Genomic DNA, 24,252 nt, shown 5'->3' with positions numbered 1-24,252 from the left:
AAGAACAGACAACCAGGGGAGGGGGGGAAATTAAATAAAATAAATAAATCTTTAAAAAAAAAAAAAAAAGACTGGAACTTCTCTGTTTCTCTCTACATGCTTTTCTTCATACAGCTAGTTTAGATTCCCTTTGATTGTGAATCTACCTAAAGAGAGAATGTCCCAAGCAGCAAAGGAAGTATCTGTAGATCTCTTAAATCCCAGTCTTGGAAAATACAGTGTTATTTCCACCATATTCTATTAGGCAAATAGGTCACAGGGCCAGACCAGACTCAAGAGAAGAGGAAATAAAATCCACATAAGCTACACAGCTAATTCTTAAATTCATATTGAAGTACAAAGGCCAATAATAGACAAGACAGGGTCTTAAAACAGGGTATAAGCACTTGCTCTACCAGATATCAAGATTTGTTACAAAGCTATAATAATAGGTAATAGAAAGTCCAAAAACAGACTTATGCATATATGTAAACTAGATATATGACAGGGTAAGGATGGACTATATAATAATGTGCTGGGACAACTTTTTTTTTTTATGGAAAAAATAAAATAAAACTGCATATGAAAAGCAATAAAGGATAAGTGTAGGGAAGCGGACTTGGCCCAGTGGTTAGGGCATCTGTCTACCACATGGGAGGTCCGAGGTTCAAACCCCAGGCCTCCTTGACCCGTGTGGAGTTGGCCCATGTGCAGTGCTGATGCGTGCAAGGAGTGCCGTGCCACTCAGGGGTGTCCCCCGCATAGGGGAGCCCCACGCGCAAGGAGCGTGCCCCATAAGGAGAGCTGCCCACAGCGAAAGAAAGTGCAGTCTGCCTAAGAATGGCGCCCACACAGAGAGCTGACACAACAAGATGACGCAACAGAAAGAAACACAGATTCCCATGCCGCTGACAACAGAAGCAGACAAAGAAGAACACGCAGCCAATAGACAAAGAGAACAGAAAACTGGGGTGGAGGGTAAGGGGAGAGAAATAAATAAATAAATCTTAAAAAAAAAAAAAAGGATAGTGTAAAAGTTTTTAAGCTCTCTAAAGAAAATAGTGGAAAAAATATTTTTAACTCAGGATTTGAAAGGATTTCTTAGACAAGATGCAAAAACCACAGACCAGGGAAGCGGATGTGTCTCAAGTGATTGAGCTCCCATCTACCATATAGAAGATCCAGGGTTCAATTCCCAGGGTCTCCTGGTGAAGGCAAGCTGGCCTGCGCAGCAAGCTGGCCTGAGCAGAGAGCTGGTCCATGCGGAGTGCTAGCCTGTGCGGAGAGCTGGCCTGCAGGAAGAGCTGTTGCAGCAAGATGATGCAACAAAAAGAGACACAGAGGAGAGACAATAAGAAATGCAGGAGACAAAAAGAAATGCAGGAGCTGAGGTAGTGCAAGAGATTGAGTGCCTCTCTCCCACTCTGGAAGGTCCCAGGATCCATTCCCAGTGCTGCCTAAAGAGAAGACAAGCAGATACAGAAGAACATGCAGGAAATGGACACAGAAAGCAGACAGTGAGTGCAAAACAATGGGGGTGAGGGGAGGAGAAATAAATACATACATAAATCTTAAAAAACAAACAAACAAAAATACACATCACAGACCATAAAGAAATTAGAACAGAACAAAACATAAAAAGGGTAAAAAGGCTAGTCACATTTGTGTGTGTGTGTGTATGACTATTTTGTTTTTGGTATAAATCAATAAGTTGACTCTAAACTTATATGGAAATATAAGGCCACCCTATAATAACTAAAACTATTTTGAAAAAGAAAAAGCCAGAGGGTTTTACTTGATTTCAAGGCTCACTATACATCTTCAGTAATTAAGATAGTGTGGTACTGGCATAAGGATAGACATACTGTATTGAAAAACAGAATAGATACATATCAATTGATTTTTAACCAAGGTGTCAGGGTAATTCAAAGAAGAAAAGATAGTCTTTTCAATAAATGGTACTGGCATACCTATATGAAACACTGGATAACCTTGACTTCTATATCATACCATACACAAAAGTCAACTTAAAATAGAAAACAGACATAAATATAAAAGCTAAAACTATAAAACGTCCGGAAAACATAGGTGAAAACGTTTGTAACCTTACAAGCCATCGCAGTAAGGATCTCGTTGCAGACAAACCATCCAGCTTATTGGTACAACAGAGGTTGAAAAAACTATACCCAGCAAAGAACTTGTATCAAGAGCAGGACTGCAGAGTGGGTGTAGCTAAGGGTTGAGAGCCTACCTTGCACTTACGAGGTCACAGGTTCAAGTCTCTGGTACCTCTAAAAAACCCACAACACTGGAGATCCTGGCCATGAGACCCTCATGTGGAACAAGAGAGAAAGCCCAGGATATCCTCAAAAGGCCTCATCATTGGCCCCTGAGAACTGTCAGGTGGGGCAAACAATCAAAACAGCAAACAGGTGGGACTCCGCCCCCAGCATCATGAAGGGGGTGGAGGAAAGACTGTAAAAAGCCCTGATCCAGGGTCCCACCTTCACAACTCACTCTGCAGTACGCCCATGGTCCATGGTTTTTCTCATTTTCTTTTTTCTTAATAAACTCTTTACTCCCTTTCCTACTCTATGGCATGTCCTTAAATTCTTTTATGTGACATAAGCCAAGAAACTAAAAGCTCAGAACCCAGAGCCACCCAGTAACAGAAACATAAATACAACCTAAAATTTCCTGTTATACACAATTATACAAGCCACTGGTGTTAATGGCATATACAATGTTGTGCCACGATCACCACCATCCTTTACCAAAATTTTTCCATCATCCCTAACAGATACTCCATACCAATGTTAATGCCACCTTCTCCATTTCCACCCAGCCCTTGGAAACCTGTATTCTATTTTCTGACTCTATGAATTTACATATTTTATTTATTTCATAAAAGTGAGATCATACAATTAAAAAAAACCACCACCACAACAAAAACAAAAACTAGGGGACTAGGGGAGCAGGTATAGCTCAGTGGTTGAGTGCCTGCTTCCCATGTATGAGGTCCTGGGTTCATCCCTGGTACCTCCTTTAAAAAAAAGATCAGGACTGAAATACATTAATATGGGTGATTTAGCTAAAGAAGTCTGATCACTGGATATCAAGGAGTCTGGCAAGATGACTTCTCCCAAGAACATGCCGAAAGATGCTCAGATGATTGCACAAATCCCTAAGGATATAGGGGTTACAGAATATGAGGCAAGAGTTATAAATCAGATGTTGGAGTTTGCCTTCCAAAATGTGACCACGATTCAAGACGATGCAAAATTTATTCAAGTCATGCTAAGAAAGCTACTGTTGACGCAGATGTTGTGCAATGGGCAATCCAGTGTCATGCTGACCAGTCTTTTACCTCTCCTCCCTTGCCAAAAATTTTTATTAGATATTGAAAGGCAAAGAAATCAAACCCTTTTACCATTGATCAAGCCACATTCAGAACCTAGATTGCCACTTGATAGATACTGCTTAACTGCTCCAAATTATAAACTTAAATCTTTACCAAAACAAAAGGTATCTACTGCTGCAGGAAGAAAAACGATTTATCAGTTAAGTGTGGGTTCAGTTAGGAGCAGACCTAGTACTCCCACACAAGGAACACCAACTCCACAAACCATGTTTGTTTCAACTAAAGTAGGGGCTCCAATGTCCCCCATAGGGCAAAGATTTACAGTACAGATGCCCACTTCATAGTACCCAGACGTAAAAATGTCCATTCCTGCAACATCAGCACTTCAGAATGTTCTGATTAATCCATCATTAATTAGCTCCAAAAACATTCTTATTACCACTAACATGGTGTCATCACAAAATACGGCCAATGAGTCATCAAATGCAATGCAACGAAAATGTGAGGATGATGATGATGACTATGATACTTTGTTATCTAGCCTTGATGCATGTAACATGTATACTTGGTCTTCAATCCATTGTACTTAAACTAAACATGCATACCGGATCTTCAAGTTTTGTTTTAGAAAACTTAATTAGTATTTACAATATGGCATAAGGATAGACATACTGTAACCATTTTTTTAAAATGACATTTTTAAGAAAATAAAAAGGGAGCCAGCAAATGAGAGGAAATATTTGCAAAGCATATCTCCGCTAAAGGATTTGCATCCAGAATATATAAAGATACAACTCAGCAGTAGAAGAAAAACAACCTGATTTCTTTTTAATGGGCAAAAGACTAGAACAGAAACATCATCAAAGAAAATATAGGAATGGCAAATTTGCATATGGGTGATGCTTGAAGTCAGTAGTCATTAGGGAAATGCAAATTAAAACCATAGTAAATTACTGTTTTATACTTTCTAATTTAGGGAAAATTAAAATTTAAAAGTTTGGCAATATCTAGTATAGGAGAGGATAAAAAGAACCAGGAATTCTTATACATTATCTGTGCAAGAGTAAATTATACAAATACTTTGGAAAACAGTTTTGCATTATGTGGTAGAGTTAAGACATACCTTAGAGAATTATTTGCATATATGCACCAGGAGATATATATGTAAGAATGTTTCTGGCAGCATTATTTGTAATAAGAAAAAAACTGGAAATAATTTAAATGCTCATTGACAGGGAATGGATAAATAAATTGAGACATATTCACAATAGAATACTATATGGCAGTGAAAAGAAATCAATTACAGCTATATGCAATAACAGTTGAATTTCTCAAACATAATGTTAAATATAAAACTCAAGTCACAGAATGATACCACTTATGTAAACTTCAAAACCAAATATAATGGAACAATAATTTATCTCAAGGCACATATATATTTAAAAAAAACTACCACATCCAATAGAGTAGTATAGTAGTTAACTAAGTACTAAAGTAGTACCTTAGTAGTTCCTAAAGAAGGAAGGCAGGCAGATGGAGAGGGTTCAATGCCTATTAGTGATACTCAGTTTTTAAGTTGGTTGGTGGCTCTGTGCATGCTTATTTCATTATCTTCACAACTTATATACTTTCACAGCTCTCAAGTAGTTTGTAATGAATAAACAAATTTTCAGAGTTGACTAAATGAATAAGGGAGAGGAAAAGTCTAGGGCAATAACAAAAGTTACTATACTGGGTATAAATCTATTGTGGGCAATATTTGGAAAAATTCTAAAACTTCTACTGTTCTGCCATATTCCTTTTTATGGCATCTGCTTTTTAAAGAAAACTCTAGGTACATTTGTGTTAGCTAGATTTGTACTAGGTCTTTTAAAAAGGCCTTTACATGGAGCATGAGGGCTTTCTAATAAGTGTGGCAATTATTAGACAATGCTTGTGATGCTGTATGAGGTAATTTTAAGCTTACTTAAAAGACTGAAATGGAAAAATATGAAAACTATACTGTGGCAGTTTGGTATTGTTTATGAATTTCAAAAGTAGATACTGGATTGTGTTTGTAAACTGGTCTGTTTCTCTGGGCATATTAGATTGTATTAGACTCAGAGGTTTCACTTTTACTTGATTAAATCAAGATTAGGGCTTTTTATTTGACTACAGTATTAGGGTGACTTGGTTTAAGTCCTCACCTACAGCTAGCCTATAGCTAGCCTACAGCTGTGGGCTATATAAATTGATGCTCAATCAAAGAGAGGGAAGTAAATACATAGGAGAACACAGAAGCAGATATGCAGGAAGAGAGAATGCTCTATAGACATGGCCCTAGGAAGAGAACTGAGCCTGATAGTCTACAGCTGACTTTGTGGAGAGAACAGAGCAGCTGAGCCCAGAAAGAATTGAGCCCTGGGAAGAGAGATGAGCCTTATTTCAGCCTACAGCTGAGATTGGAAGAAGCCGGGACCATGGAGTCTGAAGAGGAAGAAGGCTGAACCCTCACAAACATCACCGGCCATCTTGCTCCAACACATGGCAACAGACTTTGGGTGAGAAAGAACCTCTTATGGTATCTTGAGTTGGACTCTTTAGGGCCTGGTAACTGTAAACTTTTATCCCAAATAAATACCCTTTGTAAAAGCCAGCAGAGTTCTCGTACTTTGCATCAGCACCCCTTCGGCTGACTAATATGTATACCATTTATGTGTCTTTTTCACTATAAAAATTTGTCTTTCTTGCCCCTAGGAATGAGAGAGAATTTTGAATATGCAGATGTTAGTGCTTATCTTTCCTCTTCACTCCCCAACAATTGTTGAACTGTTGGCCAAATAAAATACTGCCTATCACATCTTAGTAAAAAAGTATGAAGCCTGGTTTATTTCAACAATTGTGGTCCCTTGACTTGGAGTTATTTGCTCAATAGATGAATAGTTGGATGGAATATCCAATATTGGAACAGAAGCCCACAGACTCTTTGAAATCACTACTGGGGTCCTTTCATGGGCACCAGCCTGACTGACTAACCCTGGTCTAGGATCATGCCTTTTGCTGACAGATCTGCTGGACTTACTCTTAGGTAAAATTTGTGTAGAAATAGTGTTTAGACTAAGGAAAATGCAGTATCAAGGAGCAGGTCTCTCTGTATGAGTTGAGGTATAGGCACTTCTGAGTATGTAAAGACACTGAGGCAAGAGATTCAAAACTATGGACTTAATAAGGCACCATTCTTGAATTCTCCCAGGGGCACACTTGCTTGCCAGCAGCGGCTGCCCTTCTCTAAAGGGCATTAAGGGATGAGTATCTCGAGGATTTGGTCCTTTCACACACAAAAAGCTTTGATGTAGTAATATAGTTAATATACTCAGTTTGAGTATCTTCCTGCCTTGCATAAATTGAGAAAATCTAGGTAAACAAGGATGAGTAGTCCAAGGGTATCACAATTCTCTTGTGAGATTTGGGTTATAGAGGGTAGTTCAAGGATTAAAGATTAATTTTTAAAATTTATTTTGCCCCCCTCTCGCCCCGTTCTCCCCATTGTCTGCTCTCTGTGTCCATTCAGTATTTCTTCTGTGTCTGTTTATATTCTCATTAGGCAGCTCCGGGAACCAATCCTGGGAACTTCTGGAGTGGGAGAGAGGCAATTATTTTCTTGAGCTACCTCAGCAACCCTGTTCTGCTATGTCTTCTTATTTTCTCTCCTCTGTTTCTCTTGTTGCATCATCTTGCTGTGCCAGCTCTCCATGTTGGCTGGCACTCCTGTGTGGGGGTGCATTCCTGCATGGGCCAGCTCACTACATAGGCCAGCTTGCCCTCACCAGGAGGCCCTGGTAATAGAACCCTGGACCTCCTATACGGTAGACAGGAGCCCAATTGGTTGAGCCACATCTGTTTCCCATACATTTTTAAGTATACATAAATGTTGTCGATTCATAAATTGAAATAAATTTCATAAATTGAAAATTTTTATACTAGACATAACTCAGGTCAAGAAGTTCCTATCTTAGTGTTGCACTTGAAGTTCAAGGGAGCAGGACACTCCAAGAAAGTCCTGTAGACTGGACTTTTTAATGTACGAGGAAACAGTATAGTACTTGTAGAAATCTCAGTTGAGGAAACCTCTAAGACCAGGTCAAAATTCTTCAGGGAAACTGGGTAGCCAGTCCAACCTATTCCTTATATCCCCACCTGACAAAAAGACAGGCGAGTGAGCAAGAGATGGCAGAAATGACTGTAGACTTTAAAATTTTAAATGAGGGGGAAATTTTAAAATATTATACCATGAGTAACATATCATATGAAGGTTAGTTAATAAGTTGTTTGCTTTAAAACAAATCTTGAACAGGCATGGCCTAAAAGCTGTGTAATGTGTGCACATGTTTCATAAACTAATTGAGTTTTTAAGAGACATTTGGATGTCTCAAGATCTCAAAATTGATTGTTTAGAAAAGTTTTCTTCCAAGCAACCAAATAGAATTCTTAATTGAAAACATAAATCTTCCATTGGCAAAAGTTATAAATATAAATTATTTCAAAATAATTTTTGTTTGAAAGAAAGAAATGAATATGAATAAGCAAGCTTTGTGTGCAAATCTAAAGACATAACTTTTATTGGTATTGTAATAAATTCTTTATAAAGCTAAGTGTTATTAGGAATTAACTTGTTTTAAATAGTAAATTTGTTTTTCAGCATACTCTTACAGAGGAAAATTATTTAACTTCCATGCTCCAAAAAAAGAAAAAAAAAGTCAGCATACAGCAAAAAAATTACTATGGTATGATAATAATATGTCCATGCACATGCATACACACATGTACCTACATATATGGTAAACACAGACACTTCCTTCATGTCATTTCTCAAGTGAGAAAAAAGGTGTTACTTTGAATCCTGATTCCAAAGACCATGGTTTCTGCGCTGAGAATAAGGGAACTAAATCATCCCTTTTTCTTTTATTTGGAGGAAAAAAAATCATACATGAGTTCCTCTGTGCTTTGTTTGTTTAGGGAGTACAGGGGACTGAACCCAGGACCGCATACATGCAAAGGAGGTGCTCAACCACTAAGCTAACCTGCTCTCCTGTGCTTTGTTTTTGAGGCAAATTTTATAATTCCAAATCTTGGAATATTTACACTAAAAGTTTTAAGTCCAAAGGTAATTAAATGTATGATATAACTAATCTATAAATGTTAACATTTTTTTACTGTGGAAATTTCCTTACTCAATGCTAATAAGCGAAATAAAAAAGAAAATCTACTGGTAAAGTAGCTTCTTTTTTAGTGAACTTTAATTTTTTAATGTGGCTTTATGGCTCACATCTGAAGGGAATGATAAAACTGGGAATACAAACGTGATATTTTATTCCTTACAAAGATTCAGACTTTTTTCCCTAAAGTTGAAGTAGCCGAAATATTTTATGACAGTATTGAAAAAAGTATAAATGTAAGGTAAACATGGAATTACAGTTGAACCATGGTATAATCTACATACTTGTTCTTATAAATTTGTTCTTCTAAATAATAGATGAAGTTATAAAATATGAATCCATAAAAAGCATTCTCCTTAACATCCCTGTGTAGTTTTTTTGTTTGTTTGCTTTTAGGAGGTACCAGGGATTGAACACAGGACCTCATATATGGGAAGCAGGTGTTCAACCACTGAGATATATCCACTCCCCTCTGTGCAGTTTTTAATGCATGATATTTTTGGACAATTTTAATTACATTAATATTACTGTATTTTAATATTAAACTGCTTTTAAAAAATTCTTAATTTTCTTTGGGGCTATAGACTAAATAAACATATATTTTAAAGACTAAAGAAAAAATGCTAGAGTTCAACAGCAAACTGCCTTTGAGAAAAGATAATGACTCTAAGAAATACATATTTATATATAAAAAGTAATAATTAAGGAAGTAATTTTGGGCAATCTCACAAAATTCTATATATTAATAAGTATGATGTCTTCCTTGTGATATATATTCCTGAGTGGTAATACTGTTTCTCTTTGGGTAACTAGTACTGTGTTAATACTCAAAGAAAGACTGGTGTAGAGCATTACATTAACACCCAATGACTCAGTCTCCTGTATCCATGACCTTGTATCATCCACTACCCACTGACTTTGGGCTTTACCAGGGATTTGCTTTGACCAAAGGGACAGTGATACATTAACAGAGGCAGAGACTTGGTATGCACTTGTGCACTGGAACTCGCCCTCTTGGAATGCTGCTGCCATCTCTGTGTGAAGAAGACTGATTTGCACTCCTTGAGGAAGAGAGAGAGAAAGATCCAGCTATCCTCCCTGCCTTACTCTCCCCCTACTCCCCATCCATCCTAGTCCTCTGTCCACCTGCCCATGGAATGCAGCCACGTGAGGGAGCCCAAGCGAGACCAGCAGAACCACCAGCCAAACACAGGATTGTGAGGAATAATAAACTGTTATTTTAAGCCACCAAATTTTGGCATTTGATATCAATGTCTACACAAAATCTAATTCCAAGATATTTGAACCAAAAGAAGGAAAATTACATCATAATCATCATGGAATCCCCATTTTAGATCCATTTGTATTCTTATCTAATTGAACACACATGGGTGATTTTCAAAGCCCAAAATGAAATAGTAATGTACAATGAATAGTATCTTATATATTTTATGACATGCTTAAATAAGATTTTATAAATTAAGATTAACCATATTTTGATTTAGACATATAATATGGTAAGAGAATAAAATATATGGTATACTGAAATTAAGAAAATATTTTTAAAAATAGGCCTGGAATTTACCAGAAGGCAAGGATGCTTTCAAAATGTTGAGAGGATCCAAAAGCCAACCTAAAAGGAGTTCCCACAGGTTAAATTGTGACAAAGGAAAATAAAAATTATTTTTTAAATCTTTTGCAAAAAGTCTTGTGTCCATAATAATACTCAAAAGAAAAGCAGGATTCATTTTTTCTTCACATACCTAGGACTTTATTAGTACATTTTATTCAGTTAAGGAAAATATTGCTCAAGTTTAATTGTAGATGTGTTCTCAAAATGGGTTCAGCTTACAAAGGATGATCGAGTGTAAATGGCATGAGAAAGACAAGATTCTCTTTCCATGGAATATAAATAGACCGATGAGACTTCCTGCTACCCCCTTATCACCCACCCACTACTTAAGGTTTGTTTGTCTACTAAATTGTTAACACTCATTAAGGAACTAGAGCAAGACATTATCTTCATAGGAATGAGAGACCCTCCCACCTGACCCTGTGCTTGTAGTTTTTACCTTTTCAATAGACTTTTATTTGTGGAAATAAACTTTTTTAAAAACTTAATTACTGGCTAATGGTTTCACCAGTTGTTTCAAGTTATGTTGGGACCTTCCATGTGAGCAACAGGCACTCAATCACTTGAGCTACCTCAGCATCTCTCATTGCCTTTCCTTTTTGTCTCATTGTTATGTCATCTTTGTTGAATCAGCTCCCTGTGCCTGCCAGTCTCCCCAGCTTGCCTTCCCCAGGAGGCGCTGGGAACTAAACCTATGATAGGTGAGAACCCAATTGCTTGAGCCACACCTGCTTCACTGGTTGCCTTTTCTGATTCTTCTCCAAAATATATCCTGAATCCTAACTAGTTCTCAATATACTGCCACTGCTCCCACTTTATTCCAGGCCACCATAATTTATTACTGTATTACTAAAATAGTTTCCTAGCTGACATTTCTGCTTCCACTCCTTAAGTTCAATTGTCTATCCACGAGAGCCACTTTTTAAAAAATGCCACTCTCCAACTGAAAACCATCTAATGATTTCCCATCACATTTAAAATCCCATCTCCTTACCCTATTTCACCGGAGCCCTGACTAGCTCACTGATTTCCTACTACCTTTTTACTCAGGCTCACTGTGCTGTAAGCGCCCTGGTCTCCTTGCTTCTTTCTAAAATGCCAAGAACATTAAGGTTCACGACTTTTGTAACTTGTCCTTCTCCGCTTGGACCACTGTTTCCTCAGATTACCGTAAGCCTAGCTTCCACTTTCATTCAGTTCTCTCCCAACGTCAACTCAGAGGTCTTTCCAAACTATTTCCTCCAGAGCAGCACACTTTTCTCTTTTCCCTTTTGCTTGTATTTTCTATCATTCTAGTTTGACTTCTGTCTCTCTCTCCAATACAAAGTTGATTTAGAGGAGGGAATCTATTTTACTCCCTAACGCTTAAAAAAAAAAAAAAGCCCAGTACTTTAGTAGGCACCTAAAAATGTACTTCTCAAATGAATTCGTACTGAATTTTTTCTGCTTAATTGCAGCACTTACTTTGTGAGGTCACCTCATTAGGGTAAGCATGCGAACACAGAAGAAAGGTCTGCCTTGCCGCTTTGGAGCCCTTTAGTAGGGCTTTCGCTAAAACCCTTTGCCGTTCTACACAGAGCTGTCTCTTAAATTCTTTCGCGGCCTGAAAAATGGAAGGGATAAAGAGAAGAAAATGGGGCGTGGAGGGTATGAAGAAGGAACCTCAGCTCTATAGTATTCGGCTGGGAATTTATTGTTTTCTACCGCAAGGACTGTTTATCTTGGGACAGCCCTGGCGCAGAACAGCAAGAAAACTGGTCAGCCATTTTTCAAAACGAGTCTCCCTGGCAACCCCGCCGAGCGTGTGCGCATGAAAGGGGGGCGGGGCTTATTGTGAGGCCCTCACTCCGGAAACCGCACCCTCAGTAGCGTCCTACGGTCGAAGATTAACAAAACGCGAAGCTAGATTTAACAATCAGCAGCGAAAGCGCGCACTCGATCGCAAATGCAAGCGGAAGGAGGGAAACTGCTACCTAGGAACGCTCTGTATGTCCAATAATGATTGGCTGGAGCACTTTCTTCTCTTTTAGTATTGGATAGACTTCCTTACTCCGCCCATCCAATTGGTTTTCAATTAGGTACTGCTGATTGGCTCCTCCTGTGTGGTTTGGGGCGAGCTTTAGGTGATTCACCATCACGGATTGGTGGGTTTGAGCCCCTGGCGGCTCCTTCTCCAGGCAGGGGCCCATCCCCTCTTCTCTCTGTCCCGTCTCCCGATCCGTATGCTTTCTCCCCAACTCGCGCGCACGAATGGTTAAAAAAAAAAAAGGGTGTGAGGCTCGAGCCCGCCCGCCAGGCCTCTAGCACCTAGCGCGCGCCCTCAGCGAGGACCCGCGCGAGCTGCCCTTGACTGTGCCTGCGCTGTTTGAAACTGCAGAACCCGTTAGGATCTTGGGGAAACTACCGTTCCAGCTAGTTCTGGAGCCCGTGCGTGCCAGGGGGGCGAGTGGCGATCGCGAGGCGACTCTTGCCTTTCGTGTCTCTGCAGTGTGGAGACTAGAACCGGCATTTTTGAAGGACGCCGCCTTCAATAGCAGCGCTGGCGCGGGCGGAGGCTAAAACGCGGGGGTCCTGAGACTGAGGAAAACGCGCCAAGTTCCCCTCGGTGGTGAAGTGGAAAAGACCCTAGCGGTTCAGGCGCTTCGCAAAGGAGAACACTTCTACGCTTCTCTCCATTTACGGGTTGGACACAGGCGGCCGCCGTTTGGGAATGTAGTTGGTGTGGGCGCAAAGCGGGACCGAGTGACGGCCTGGGTTCCCGCTCTTGAGAGCGGATGGTCACTCGGAGAGGGCGAGCTGACCAGCCTTTCCTTAGGTCGGGCTAGCGGCGGGGATTCACCTGTCGTATCCACACCTATCCTTGTTGGACTCGTCGGCGTTTTCGCCGCGGACTTCGCTTTGGGCCATGACCAGGTAAGGACGGGCCTGGGAAGGAAGGGCCGGTGCCCGGGCGCCGAGACAAGTTTGGCCGGCGCCTGAGTGGGTCTGCTCTGGGACCTGGTCATGCAGCCTTGCCCAACTGCTGGCCGAGCCCTCTGTGCACCCGAGGGGCGCCTCTTGGTAACGCTTCTGGGAACTCACGAGGGCAGGTGGGGGCTGGACATAAATAGGCCAACTTGTCGGGCGAAGGGTCAGGCGTTTTCAAGTCAATTGGTGGTACCGGCCAAAGACACCACCCGCCAGCGTCCCACCTTGCCCAGTGCTGTATCTGAAGGAAAGGCATAGACATCCATTGACAAGGTCTTGTCATCTTTCTGTTCCCTAGTGTGGTGCGGGGTGGGGAGAAGAAATGTTTTCACACTGTATAATTGCTTTCTTTTACGTAAATTTTACCGCGCATTCTCTTCCACTTATACTAAATTTTTTCCAGACGTCTTTAGAAAAAGACCACGTGTCTTAAGCTATTGCCGAGAATGTTATCCTTGTTATACATGTTTCTTGAAAAACAGGAATTGCATAAAACATAATAGTACTTACTGTTTACGCTGTCATTTGTTCAAGAATTATTAACGTTCGGTTCATTCTCTTCGAAATTTGTTTTATAATTTTAGGAGAAACATTTTTTGATGTTACAGTCCAGATGTAAGGAAATCCAGGCGCAAGATGATATATTCTCGGTAATGTTAAGTATTTGATAATTGTTTTGAAGGAGCCAGGAGGGCTGGTTTATTGGTTAGGATTATATACCTTATTTCTGCTGCTTGATAATTTTTCTCATCTATTTAAAGCTGGTTACTATCGCTTAGAGAATTCGGTTTCTCTCATTTAGTAGAATTGGCTCCCAAGAAAATCCTTTTAAGAGAATTATTAATGCTTAGAGATCCCTGACAATTTAGCTCAGATCGGTTTAGCATTTAGTTACTAGGAGAATAAGTTGAGACAGGATAGGGAAATTGGTCACCTTTCCAGTTCTTGAGTTTGGGTCTCAAAAATGTGGTTTTATTGCTGAATTCAGTGTCCCAAATTTCAAATGGAGTGAAATGCTTATGGATGGAATTTGAATTTTGTTAGTGCATCTTAGTACTTTGTATGTACATTTGAAATTTGTTACTGAGGTTTTGGGCTCTAAATAATTTTCCCCCAGATGTCAAAATGGAAGATAGGAATGACATATAAAATAACTTCCATAAATGTTGCCCTAGTTTTTCAGCAAAATTTTTACTTTCAAATAGTGTAGAAAAGGTTGCATAAGGCAAAGCAAGTCTTTTTTTTTTCCTATTGGAAGCAGTTTTTTTTTTTAAAAAAAACTAATTTAAAAAGGTCCTTGGAAAATGAGACTCTTGTAGCCTTGTAGCACAGAAAAATTTGATATACACAAAGTTCAAGTTTTTTACACCATCATCACAACTATTACACTTTTCACTCAAGTTTTTAGATGTAACAAGATCTATGCCTTTTCTTATATGCAAATTACACTTCAAATATGCTTTTAAAAGTCTTTAGTTCATATATTAACTCAGTAATTAGAAAAGGCTATGGGGAGGACTCATTTATGTCCAGCACTACTGTGTTTTCCCATTCATTTATCTCTAGTTCTAAACTGGAGATGATAGTTGTTCAGTCAGTATTTTCTGAATGATTTAATAAATTATGAGTTCTATTAAATAGCATATTTGTGATGGGGTCCTTAATTTGTTAGTAGGCTTGAGTAACTGATACTCAGAAAGTTAAGGCTGTTATGACATGCTCCTTCATTTAGGCAGCATATATTGAATGCCTATTACTGCTGGACATTAGTTTTTCAAATATGAAGTTCTAACATTGGCAAATTTATTTTCAAAATTGATGGTTTTGTTGCCTATAACTGATAAACTGAAATCTAATGATACTTTTTCTCTGTGATTAACAGATATAGTTGGTGATATCACCTTTTTCCTGTAAATTAATTCTTGTCAACTCCTTGGGATTTGAAGAGAAAATGCCTGGTGTCATACCTAGTGAAAATAACGGGCTTTCAAGAGGTAGTCCATCAAAGAAAAACAGACTTTCCTTGAAGTTTTTTCAGAAAAAGGAAACTAAAAGAGCTTTGGATTTCACAGATTCTCAAGAGAATGAAGACAAACCTTCCGAATATAGAGGATCTGAAATGTATATATCCTGTTTTAAGTATATTTGTATACTTTTTTATTTCTTATCAATGCAGAAGCATTGGGTTGATTTCTCCAGGCTTTCTGATCTTGATAGTCCAAAGACAAGTATGGATTTTCTATAGTAGGAACAGAGCAAAACTGGTGGTTCCCCACAGAGATCATATCCTTAATGTTAATTCAGTTGTACTGTGCTCAGCCAAGCAGTTAAAGACTAACTTGGAGGAATACTAAAATTATTTTTCAGTTTAAACTTGATTATTTGTAGTATAACACATTTGTATAAGGGTAAAAAAAAACAATAGCTAATTTTTAAATTCAGAACACTTGACAGTTATCTGAGATATTTAAATATAGTTATACCTAGTATATGAATTAGCAGATCTATTAAAGGCATAAAATTGCAAATCATATTTAAAATAAACGTAAAAATAATGCTTTTTATGCACATAAATTCTTCAGTGATTGAAAAGAAATCAGAACAAAATAGAACACTCCACCAATGGTTGCTCTATCTGGAGTCTGCATTAGCTGCCTATTTAACAAATGGGCACTCTGCTGGGTAACCAAAAGTGGATTTGGTCCCTTGTGTAATTTCCTAATTCTTGCTATTTTAGGAGTTTGAAGATTGTATGTGGACCTTTTATTTAGCAAGCATTCAGTGCTTATAAACTTTGAGATATAAGAGTAACAGCCAGCAGCAGTAAAATAAATAAAAATTCCTGAATGGGAGTCCTGTATGATGTTCTGCATGTTTGTTTTAGAAGTTCACAATTTTTACTATACACTTACCATTTATGTTCATGTGTGAATGATATACTTCAATTTGTTTAAATGAAAAATTATTTAGAGAGGCCCTGCTGTTAAAGAATTATACATTTAAGTAACTTTTAAGTGATGGATTTCTATATAATTCTTTTCATAGACTCCCTTTCTTCTTAGTATCTGACTACTTAGTGCAGCCTCTCCGGAATGGTGGTCAGGATATTCCCAGATTTCTACTTAGAGTTCAACTGTGATTAACATGTCACGTTGGCTGAACAAATCACAGTAGCAGTTACTCAGTTTTCTACTCTGTAAAATGGGATTAACATCCTCTTGAGTTGTTTAAGCCTGTTGAATGTAGTAACTGATATCCTTAAAGTGTTTTTTTCTTCTGGGTATGTAGTAATTTTTGAGCCTTTATAAATTTCCTCAAAATGTCATCTGAATAAAATCCACATACTTTGCAGATCATACAACTTTTGGAGAAAGACAATCTAGAGAATTAATATTTCCACTTGGTGTCTTTATGATACTACTTCATTTTACCTTTCTTCCCTCTGCTTAATAGTGATCAAGTTGTTCCTGCTGCACAGTCCTCCCCTATAAACTGTGAGAAGAGAGAAAACCTGCTGCCATTTGTGGGACTGAATAATCTTGGAAATACTTGTTATCTTAATAGTATACTTCAGGTAAATTGACAGTTTGCTATATAAAACTTTAGTAGGCAAGGAATGATGTAACATTTAATGTTTCTGAGAATATCAAGATTATTGGGGGATTTTAATTGTCCATACTGTCTTTACCTGTATGAATAATCCAGAATGAGCTAGAATAATAAAAATTCTAAGTTCCATGTAACAAACTGCCTTTAGGGGTAAGAGAAAATGATATATTAAATAAAGGTGGGATAGCAAAAATTGAGTGGACCATGCTTAAATGGAAGATGCCAAACAGTTTCTCTGTTTGATTCCTGGGTCTATGGTGCTATGTATCTAAACCCTTGGAATATATTTTTTATATTGTGCCCTTGTAGCCACAAGTCTTAGCAGTATCTGCCCAGGCCCAGTGCTTTGCTGCCAATGAGGGAAAATAGTAAAAGGTGAGGTAAAGAACAGTTTTGATACAAAGCTTAACCCTAGAAATTTAGATAATGCACATTTAAAAATGCTTTACAAAAAGTATGATAGTGTTTTAATCACTTTAAGTGTATTTATTGCTTTGCCAGTAAACATTTTAAGACAGTCTCATTTGTTACAGGTATTATATTTTTGTCCTGGTTTTAAATCTGGAGTAAAGCACTTATTTAATATTATTTCAAGGAAGAAAGACACCCTAAAGGATGAAGCCAACCAAAAAGTAGATAAGGTAAAAAAACAAGACAAAACCCAGAAAATAACATAAATGTTAAACTAAATTAATGGAGTATTAATATCTAAATGGAGGATTTGCGAAAGGGGGATGACATTAATTTTTGGTTACAACAAAATTATAATTGCATTTCTCAGTAACTTTTGTCTCAAAGGTAATTGTTCTTCATTCTCGCTACATAGCTAACTATATTATCTCCCTTTACATTGTTTTCTCCAATCTTTTATTCATTGTTTACCAAACTTTTGTCACTTGTGTACCACAAATTGTTAAATCTATTTACCACCTATTTTTGTTTTTCCCCCCAAGTAGACTCACTTTTAAACTTAAATATATTTGAAGCTTTTGACTTCCCTAAGTAGAAAATCAGTATCATCCATATAAAGTAACCAAAAATTATTCTTAAAGTTAAAAAGTTTGTGTGCCTCCTAAAATTAGTGCTATAATGAAATTAAATTTAGAAAAACTAGTATTGATTGGTGAGAAAAAGACAAGAGGAGGGAAGGTACTTGATGTGTTCATAAATGAAAAGATTGGTTTGTGTATTTTTTTCTTGACAGGGAAATTGCAAAGAAGATTCTTTGGCAAGTTATGAACTAATATGCAGTTTACAGTCCCTAATCATTTCAGTTGAACAGCTTCAGGCTAGTTTTCTCTTAAATCCAGAGAAATATACTGATGAACTTGCTACTCAGCCAAGGCGACTGCTTAACACACTCAGGTATAACCTATAATATAATTTTAGGATTCCAATTTAGCTATCTGTTTCTATCTTGAGGAAAGTGATATATGACCATATGGGGCAATAAAGGCAAGGAGAAATAGAATTCTATGAGGCTATTTATAGTCTTAATATTCATATTTATCCTTAATGTGAATATTTATACATTTTTCTATAGAAATAGTGTTTATTTTGGTGCAATGCCCGATTCTGTTGGTGGTATATATTTTACTTACTATGTTGTCATCCTAATTATGAAAATTTCTGAATTTCTCATAAATATGGTCCCAAAGGATTTTAGATTTGGAATTCTGGACCCATATTACTTCAAAATATATTACACATGAAAGCTGAAAATTCCAAACATCCTCCTTTTTTTTGTTTTATGTGTTTTGAAGAGAATATTGATTAGATTGTTTTATAGTATCATCTTTTAGAGAAAAGAAACTTTATCCTGTGTATAAAGCAGCCTTATCCAAAATACACACGAATGCAAGTAAGTATTAAAAATGTGTATCAGGTAATCATTTCATTAAAGAATAGACCTAGGTGCACTGTCATTGTAGTATTACGATGGCTGAAAAGCAGGTCTCTCTATAAATGAATTCTATATAGAAGAGTTTTCTTTTATATATTAATATCTTCTAAACTACAATAGATGAGATTAAAATTTTTATTATAGGGAACTCAACCCTATGTATGAAGGATATCTACAGCATGATGCACAGGAAGTATTACAATGTATTTTGGGAAACATTCAAGAAACATGCCAACTTCTAAAAAAGGAAGAAGTGAAAAATGAGGCAGAATTGTCTACTAGGGCAGAAGAAATCCCTCCTCAGAAACAAGCAATGAGTGGTAATAACAGCACAGAGATTGACAATATGCGGCATTTTGAAGATTATAAAGAAAAACTCCCAAAAGCAAATGGGAAAAGAAAAAGTGACACTGACTTTGGTAACATGAAGAAAAAAGCTAAAGTATCCAAAGAACACCAACCATTGGAAGAGAACCAGAGACAAACTAGATCAAAAAGAAAAGCTACAAGTGATATGTTAGAGATTCCTCCTAAAATAATCCCCAAGTATGCTTCTGAAAATGAGAGTGGGAGACCCTCACAAAAGAAATCAAGAGTTAAAATAAATTGGTTAAAGTCTGGAAATAAGCAACCCAGCATTCTTTCTAAATTCTGTAGTCTGGGAAAAATAACAACAAACCAAGGATCCAAAGGACAATCTAAAGAAAATGAATATGATCTTGAAGAGGACTTGGGGAAGTGTGAAAATGGTAACCATTTAAAGGTTAATGGTTATGGACTTGAATCTCCAGGGAATAATGTTAAATCCATTAATGTTAATGAAGTTAAGCCCATAAACAAAGGTGAGTATAATTTATTCTTGGACACTGATATGTAGGAATATTAACAATTGTAGAATTGGAATTTTCTCTCCTTAGACACATAAAATATCTATATGGCTAAAGTTTGCTTTTTTTAAAAGAAAAATTTTAATACTAAATGTGACTTGTGTTTTAAGCCTGTACTAAGGTAATGATAATTTGATTTATAAGCTAGTATTAATAAATATTTATTAATGGAAAGAGACTGTATTTTATCCCGTTACCTAAAAAATATTTGACATAAAGTCACAAAAGAAATTGCATTTAGTAAAACATTAGAGAACAGAGTTATGCCTTACTTGGACTAGATTTCCACTTAGTTTCGTCCACACTATAGATATCAGAGAATGTTTAGTATTGATGAATATAGTGGCTTTACCAAGGTACCATTCTGATTCTGGAGTTTTGGAAAAGGGAGTTAATAGGAAGACACAATTGTGACTCTTTTTCTTTAGAAAATGTAATTCTTATTCAAAATTACAAATAAGGCATTTCTTAATGCTAGTAAGAAAGCTAAGGTATGAAAATGGGATTTTTATTTATGGTGAAATTTATTTAAATGGAGTATTAGTGACTTGGGCCATGTTGAAAAGTATAGCTGCATAGAACTTATATTTTTCCTATTTCCTTTTTAGGGGTGGAGCAAATTGGTTTTGAACTAGTGGAGAAATTATTTCAAGGTCAGCTGGTGTTAAGAACTCGTTGCTTGGAATGTGAAAGTTTAACAGAAAGAAGAGAAGATTTTCAGGATATCAGTGTGCCAGTACAAGAAGATGAGCTTTCCAAAGTAGAGGAGAGTTCTGAAAGTAAGCATAATTGGACTTTTTTATGGACCTTGGAATAATTATATATTTCTTCAACAATAGACAATCTAATATTAGCTTGTATTAGGGGAAAAAATTAGCTGTTAATGTTCTTGGTCTAATATAACTTTTTTCTTTTTATAACTTTGTTAGTCGATATCGTTTGGAAAATTATAGCATACATCTTCCTTTTGATATAGGGGTGTTAAAATAGAAAAATGAATTGCTTTAATAAGTTAATAGCTTTTGGGGACTCAAATCTTTTAGAACTGCTGGGGTTATTTTTGTTAACTTCTTTCCTAATAGTGATGTTCCATCTTCACTTGTTGCCTCTTCATTTAGCAAGTGGCTTTATTTGCTTGCCTTTCTGGTATAGTCTTCCTTTTTATCATAATTATCACACAATTAATATTTGAGCCACTGCTGAGTCTAGTGCAGTGAAGTATTAACATAAAAAATAGGGAAATGTCATGGGAAATAACCATGAGACTGGTTTACCTATTCAGATCTTGAAAGTTGGATATTAAATATAAATTAGTGTTTTGAGGGAGGCAGAGACTGTCTTTCTTATTTTTGCAGTCCTTATCACAAATTATTTGTTGGATGACCAGATGAAAATATTTAAAAGATAATGTGCACTGTGGAGGATGGGCTTATGATAGGAGTTTCAGAAACTAAAATATAGAAATCTCTTTAGTTCTTATTTGGGAATGAGTTGATTAATTAAAATTTATTAATACTAAATTTGAACATGGAAATAGTGTTTTAATTTCTGAATGTCTGAGGTATATCATTTGTGAGTGAAAGGAATCTCTTTATAGTTTCTCCAGAACCAAAAACAGAAATGAAGACACTGAAATGGGCAATTTCACAATTTGCTTCAGTGGAGAGGATTGTAGGAGAGGATAAATATTTCTGTGAAAATTGCCATCATTACACTGAAGCTGAACGAAGTCTATTATTTGACAAAATGCCTGAAGTTATAACTATTCATTTGAAGTGCTTTGCTGCTAGTGGTCTGGAGTGAGTATTTATAATTAAAAACTCTGAAAAAAATGATATATAAAGGAATTTTATTCAAAATACTTTATTAACAGGAATATAGAGTACTGAGATGATGTACTTTGTGTAAAGATTGCCTTAAAAAAGTTTTGTTCTCTTGTTAAGAGTTTCCCTTTAAATATGTATCATTTTAACGCCTTTAGGTATGAAAAGCAGTCGTAAGAAAGTTGGAAGTTTTAAAGATTGTCTATTAAATATGAATTTTTCACATTCCTTCTTAGAGACTAGTAGCAAAATTCAATTTTGATAGAACTGATTAAAGTAGGGAACAGATTTTGTATATTTAATATACAAAAAAATGGCTGAAACATTTAAAAATGAGAAGTGTAAAAACGCAAATTCCTTTTTGGAGAATCTGTGACTTTTTTCTGGCATGTATAATGTGATTTTTTTCCCATTGTATATTAATTAATGACTTGTTTGAAATTACCATGAGGCTTTCCAGTAGCTCTCCACATTTTATTGTGCTTTGTATTTTATTTTTGTTTCCAAATTTTGGTAGAGAATTCACATTAAAATAACTTAATAAAATGTGAAAGATTTTTATGTGTAAGATTTTTAGTTAGAGTATTTTTTAAAATGCCGTTTTAAAAATTTCTTATTGCACAAAAGTAGGTAAATAAAATAATGGGGAATTCCATACACCTTCCACAGAAACACCCGAAAATTAGCAGTTATTTCAGTATTTTTTCTGTGTATATATTATAAATATCACACAAAATTGAGGTCTTGTTATTTTGTTTACTCACATGAGCAGTGAACATGTTAAAGGTCCATTTGGACTTATAAATTGGTTTCATAGTGGGTGTAAATCTTTGAATGTATTAAAACTGGAACTGCTGCAGAAATAACCCCACCCCCCCTTTTCTTCCCCCAAAGGTTTGACTGTTTTGGCGGTGGACTTTCAAAGATCAACACTCCTTTATTAACACCCCTCAAATTGTCATTAGAAGAATGGAGCACAAAGCCAACCAACGACAGCTATGGATTATTTGCGGTTGTGATGCATAGTGGCATTACAATTAGTAGTGGGCATTATACTGCTTCTGTTAAGGTCACTGATCTTAACAGTTTAGAACTAGATAAGGGAAATTTTGTGGTTGACCAAATGTGTGAAATAGGTAAGCCAGAACCACTGAATGAGGAGGAAGCACGAGGAGTGGTTGAAAATTATGATGATGAAGTGTCGATTAGAGTCAGTGGAAATACACAGCCAAGTAAAGTTTTGAACAAAAAAAATGTAGAAGCTATTGGACTACTTGGAGGACAAAAGAGCAAAGCAGATTATGAGCTATACAACAAAACATCTAATCCTGACAGGGTTGCCAGTACAGCATTTGCTGAAAATAGAAATTCTGAGACTAACAATACTAATGGGACCCTTGAATCTGATAGAAACAAGGACTCCATTAACCAAACAGGCATTAATATTAGTGGATTTGAGAACAAAATTTCTTATGTAGTACAAAGCTTAAAGGAGTATGAGGGGAAGTGGTTGCTTTTTGATGATTCTGAAGTGAAAGTTACTGAAGAGAAGGACTTTTTGAATTCTCTTTCCCCTTCTACATCTCCTACATCTACTCCTTACTTGCTATTTTATAAGAAATTATAGAATGTGTATTTCCCGTGTATATATGTTAAACAGACCTGGACAAATACTGGTAAATTTAATTACAGCAAAGAGTCTAGCTTATCTTTTGAAGCTACTGGAATTATTGGTCTCTCTAGGTTTTTATATAAATAGTGAAATTTGAATTACTGAAAACTATGTTAATTTTTAGAATTCATTTTCCTTACTAGAGACTAGTGATGCATTAGCTTCTGGGGACAAACCTGTATAGGTTCTTAAATGAATTATCCAAAATGGAAGCATTTAAACACTTTTGAATTTACACCTATCTTTTGTGTTTGCTTTTTAAAATAAAGTGCTTGTATTTGTATTCTCCATATTTTGGAGTAATTATCCACATGATGTTTAATAGGTCCTTTGGTTTTTTCAGCTAAGAAACAGAATCTCTTCAGTACATTTAGTTTTATAACACAGATGTGAAGCCAAATCTTTGATGGGGCTGTATTAGGGGCACAAAGAATCTAAATGTGTGTATTCACAGTGGTGTTCATTTTGTGCCTTTTGAAACACTTTGAAAGTGTCTCAGTAAACCTGGACAAACCCCTCCTATCCTAGGAAGAATTTTGTATGTATTTATGAAGATGATTCTGTACTCTAGTAAACTAATTTTTTTGGGCATGGACTAATTTTTATCTCTTCATAGTCATATTCTGCACGATATGTATATAATACAGCGAACTTAAAGGTATGACCTTAAATTTACCTTTTTTTAAAAACTGGGAGGTCAATAAAATTTGAATTGCTTAACAACTATGTATACGAACACTCTAATTTTTTTTACTTGCACATTTCTACCATAAACAGCTGGATTCATTTAAAAGAATATGTATGTGTGTATATACAAATAGAAAATAAACATGCACAATTACCTTTAATAATGCTTGTTACTTCCTGACAGTGGAGATGAAGAATTTTTCATATAGGAATTGTGCTTGGTCCATCCAAGTTGTCATGCTTAAAAGTTTACAATAAAAATTGTTGCGTCTTGGTTGACCTTTAAAGTAGACATCTAACTTAATGGAATCCAAACTAGAACTTAATGTTTGGGTATACACAAAAACTTGGTTAAATTTTCATTATAAATGTAGTACACTAAATTGGTAAATGACCAATTATCTTACAACTTGTTAAAGGACTTTGCTGGTACTCTGAAAAGTGATTCTAAATATGTAATTGCTTTTGGAATAACACTGTTATACCCTTTCAACAAATATCAATGCCTTGGAACTAATAAATTAGTTGCACGGTTA

General features: G+C 36.4%; 1 protein-coding gene and 1 pseudogene across 4 annotated transcripts; both read left to right on the top strand.

Annotated features, from left to right (window-relative positions):
- Positions 1 to 12,727, top strand: part of LOC101436456 (transcription initiation factor TFIID subunit 9-like) — a 20,402-nt pseudogene extending 7,675 nt beyond the window's left edge.
- USP1 (ubiquitin specific peptidase 1) lies at positions 12,366 to 24,252 on the top strand. 4 transcript variants are annotated; one of them, XM_071217418.1, is made up of 12 exons: positions 12,417 to 12,850; positions 12,984 to 13,081; positions 13,720 to 13,785; positions 15,018 to 15,129; positions 15,208 to 15,256; positions 16,589 to 16,709; positions 17,278 to 17,385; positions 17,949 to 18,109; positions 18,792 to 19,489; positions 20,143 to 20,313; positions 21,132 to 21,333; positions 22,252 to 24,252. In XM_071217418.1, exons 4-12 carry the CDS (start codon positions 15,087 to 15,089, stop codon positions 22,982 to 22,984), a joined length of 2,286 nt encoding a protein of 761 aa, XP_071073519.1. In that variant the 5' UTR covers positions 12,417 to 12,850; positions 12,984 to 13,081; positions 13,720 to 13,785; positions 15,018 to 15,086; the 3' UTR covers positions 22,985 to 24,252. The 4 variants fall into 4 exon arrangements, with proteins under 4 accessions (XP_058159456.1, XP_071073519.1, XP_058159457.1 ...); XM_058303474.2 differs by having other exon boundaries at positions 12,542 to 12,850; positions 15,018 to 15,256; XM_071217417.1 differs by having other exon boundaries at positions 12,542 to 13,081.

The sequence above is a fragment of the Dasypus novemcinctus genome, chromosome 9 (assembly GCF_030445035.2).
Source record: "Dasypus novemcinctus isolate mDasNov1 chromosome 9, mDasNov1.1.hap2, whole genome shotgun sequence".
Taxonomy (NCBI): Eukaryota; Metazoa; Chordata; class Mammalia; order Cingulata; family Dasypodidae; genus Dasypus; species Dasypus novemcinctus.
The sequence above is the reverse complement of the archived record's forward strand: the minus strand, read 5'-3'. Positions and strand labels throughout refer to the sequence as shown.

Excerpts from the sequence above, each read along its gene's own strand:
- USP1 (XM_058303473.2), top strand. The coding sequence starts at position 15,087 with ATGCCTGGTGTCATACCTAGTGAAAATAACGGGCTTTCAAGAGGTAGT. Across the intron at positions 19,490-20,142 it reads AGTTAAGCCCATAAACAAAG|GGGTGGAGCAAATTGGTTTT; the intron begins GTGAGTATAATT and ends TTTCCTTTTTAG. Across the intron at positions 20,314-21,131 it reads AGTAGAGGAGAGTTCTGAAA|TTTCTCCAGAACCAAAAACA; the intron begins GTAAGCATAATT and ends ATCTCTTTATAG.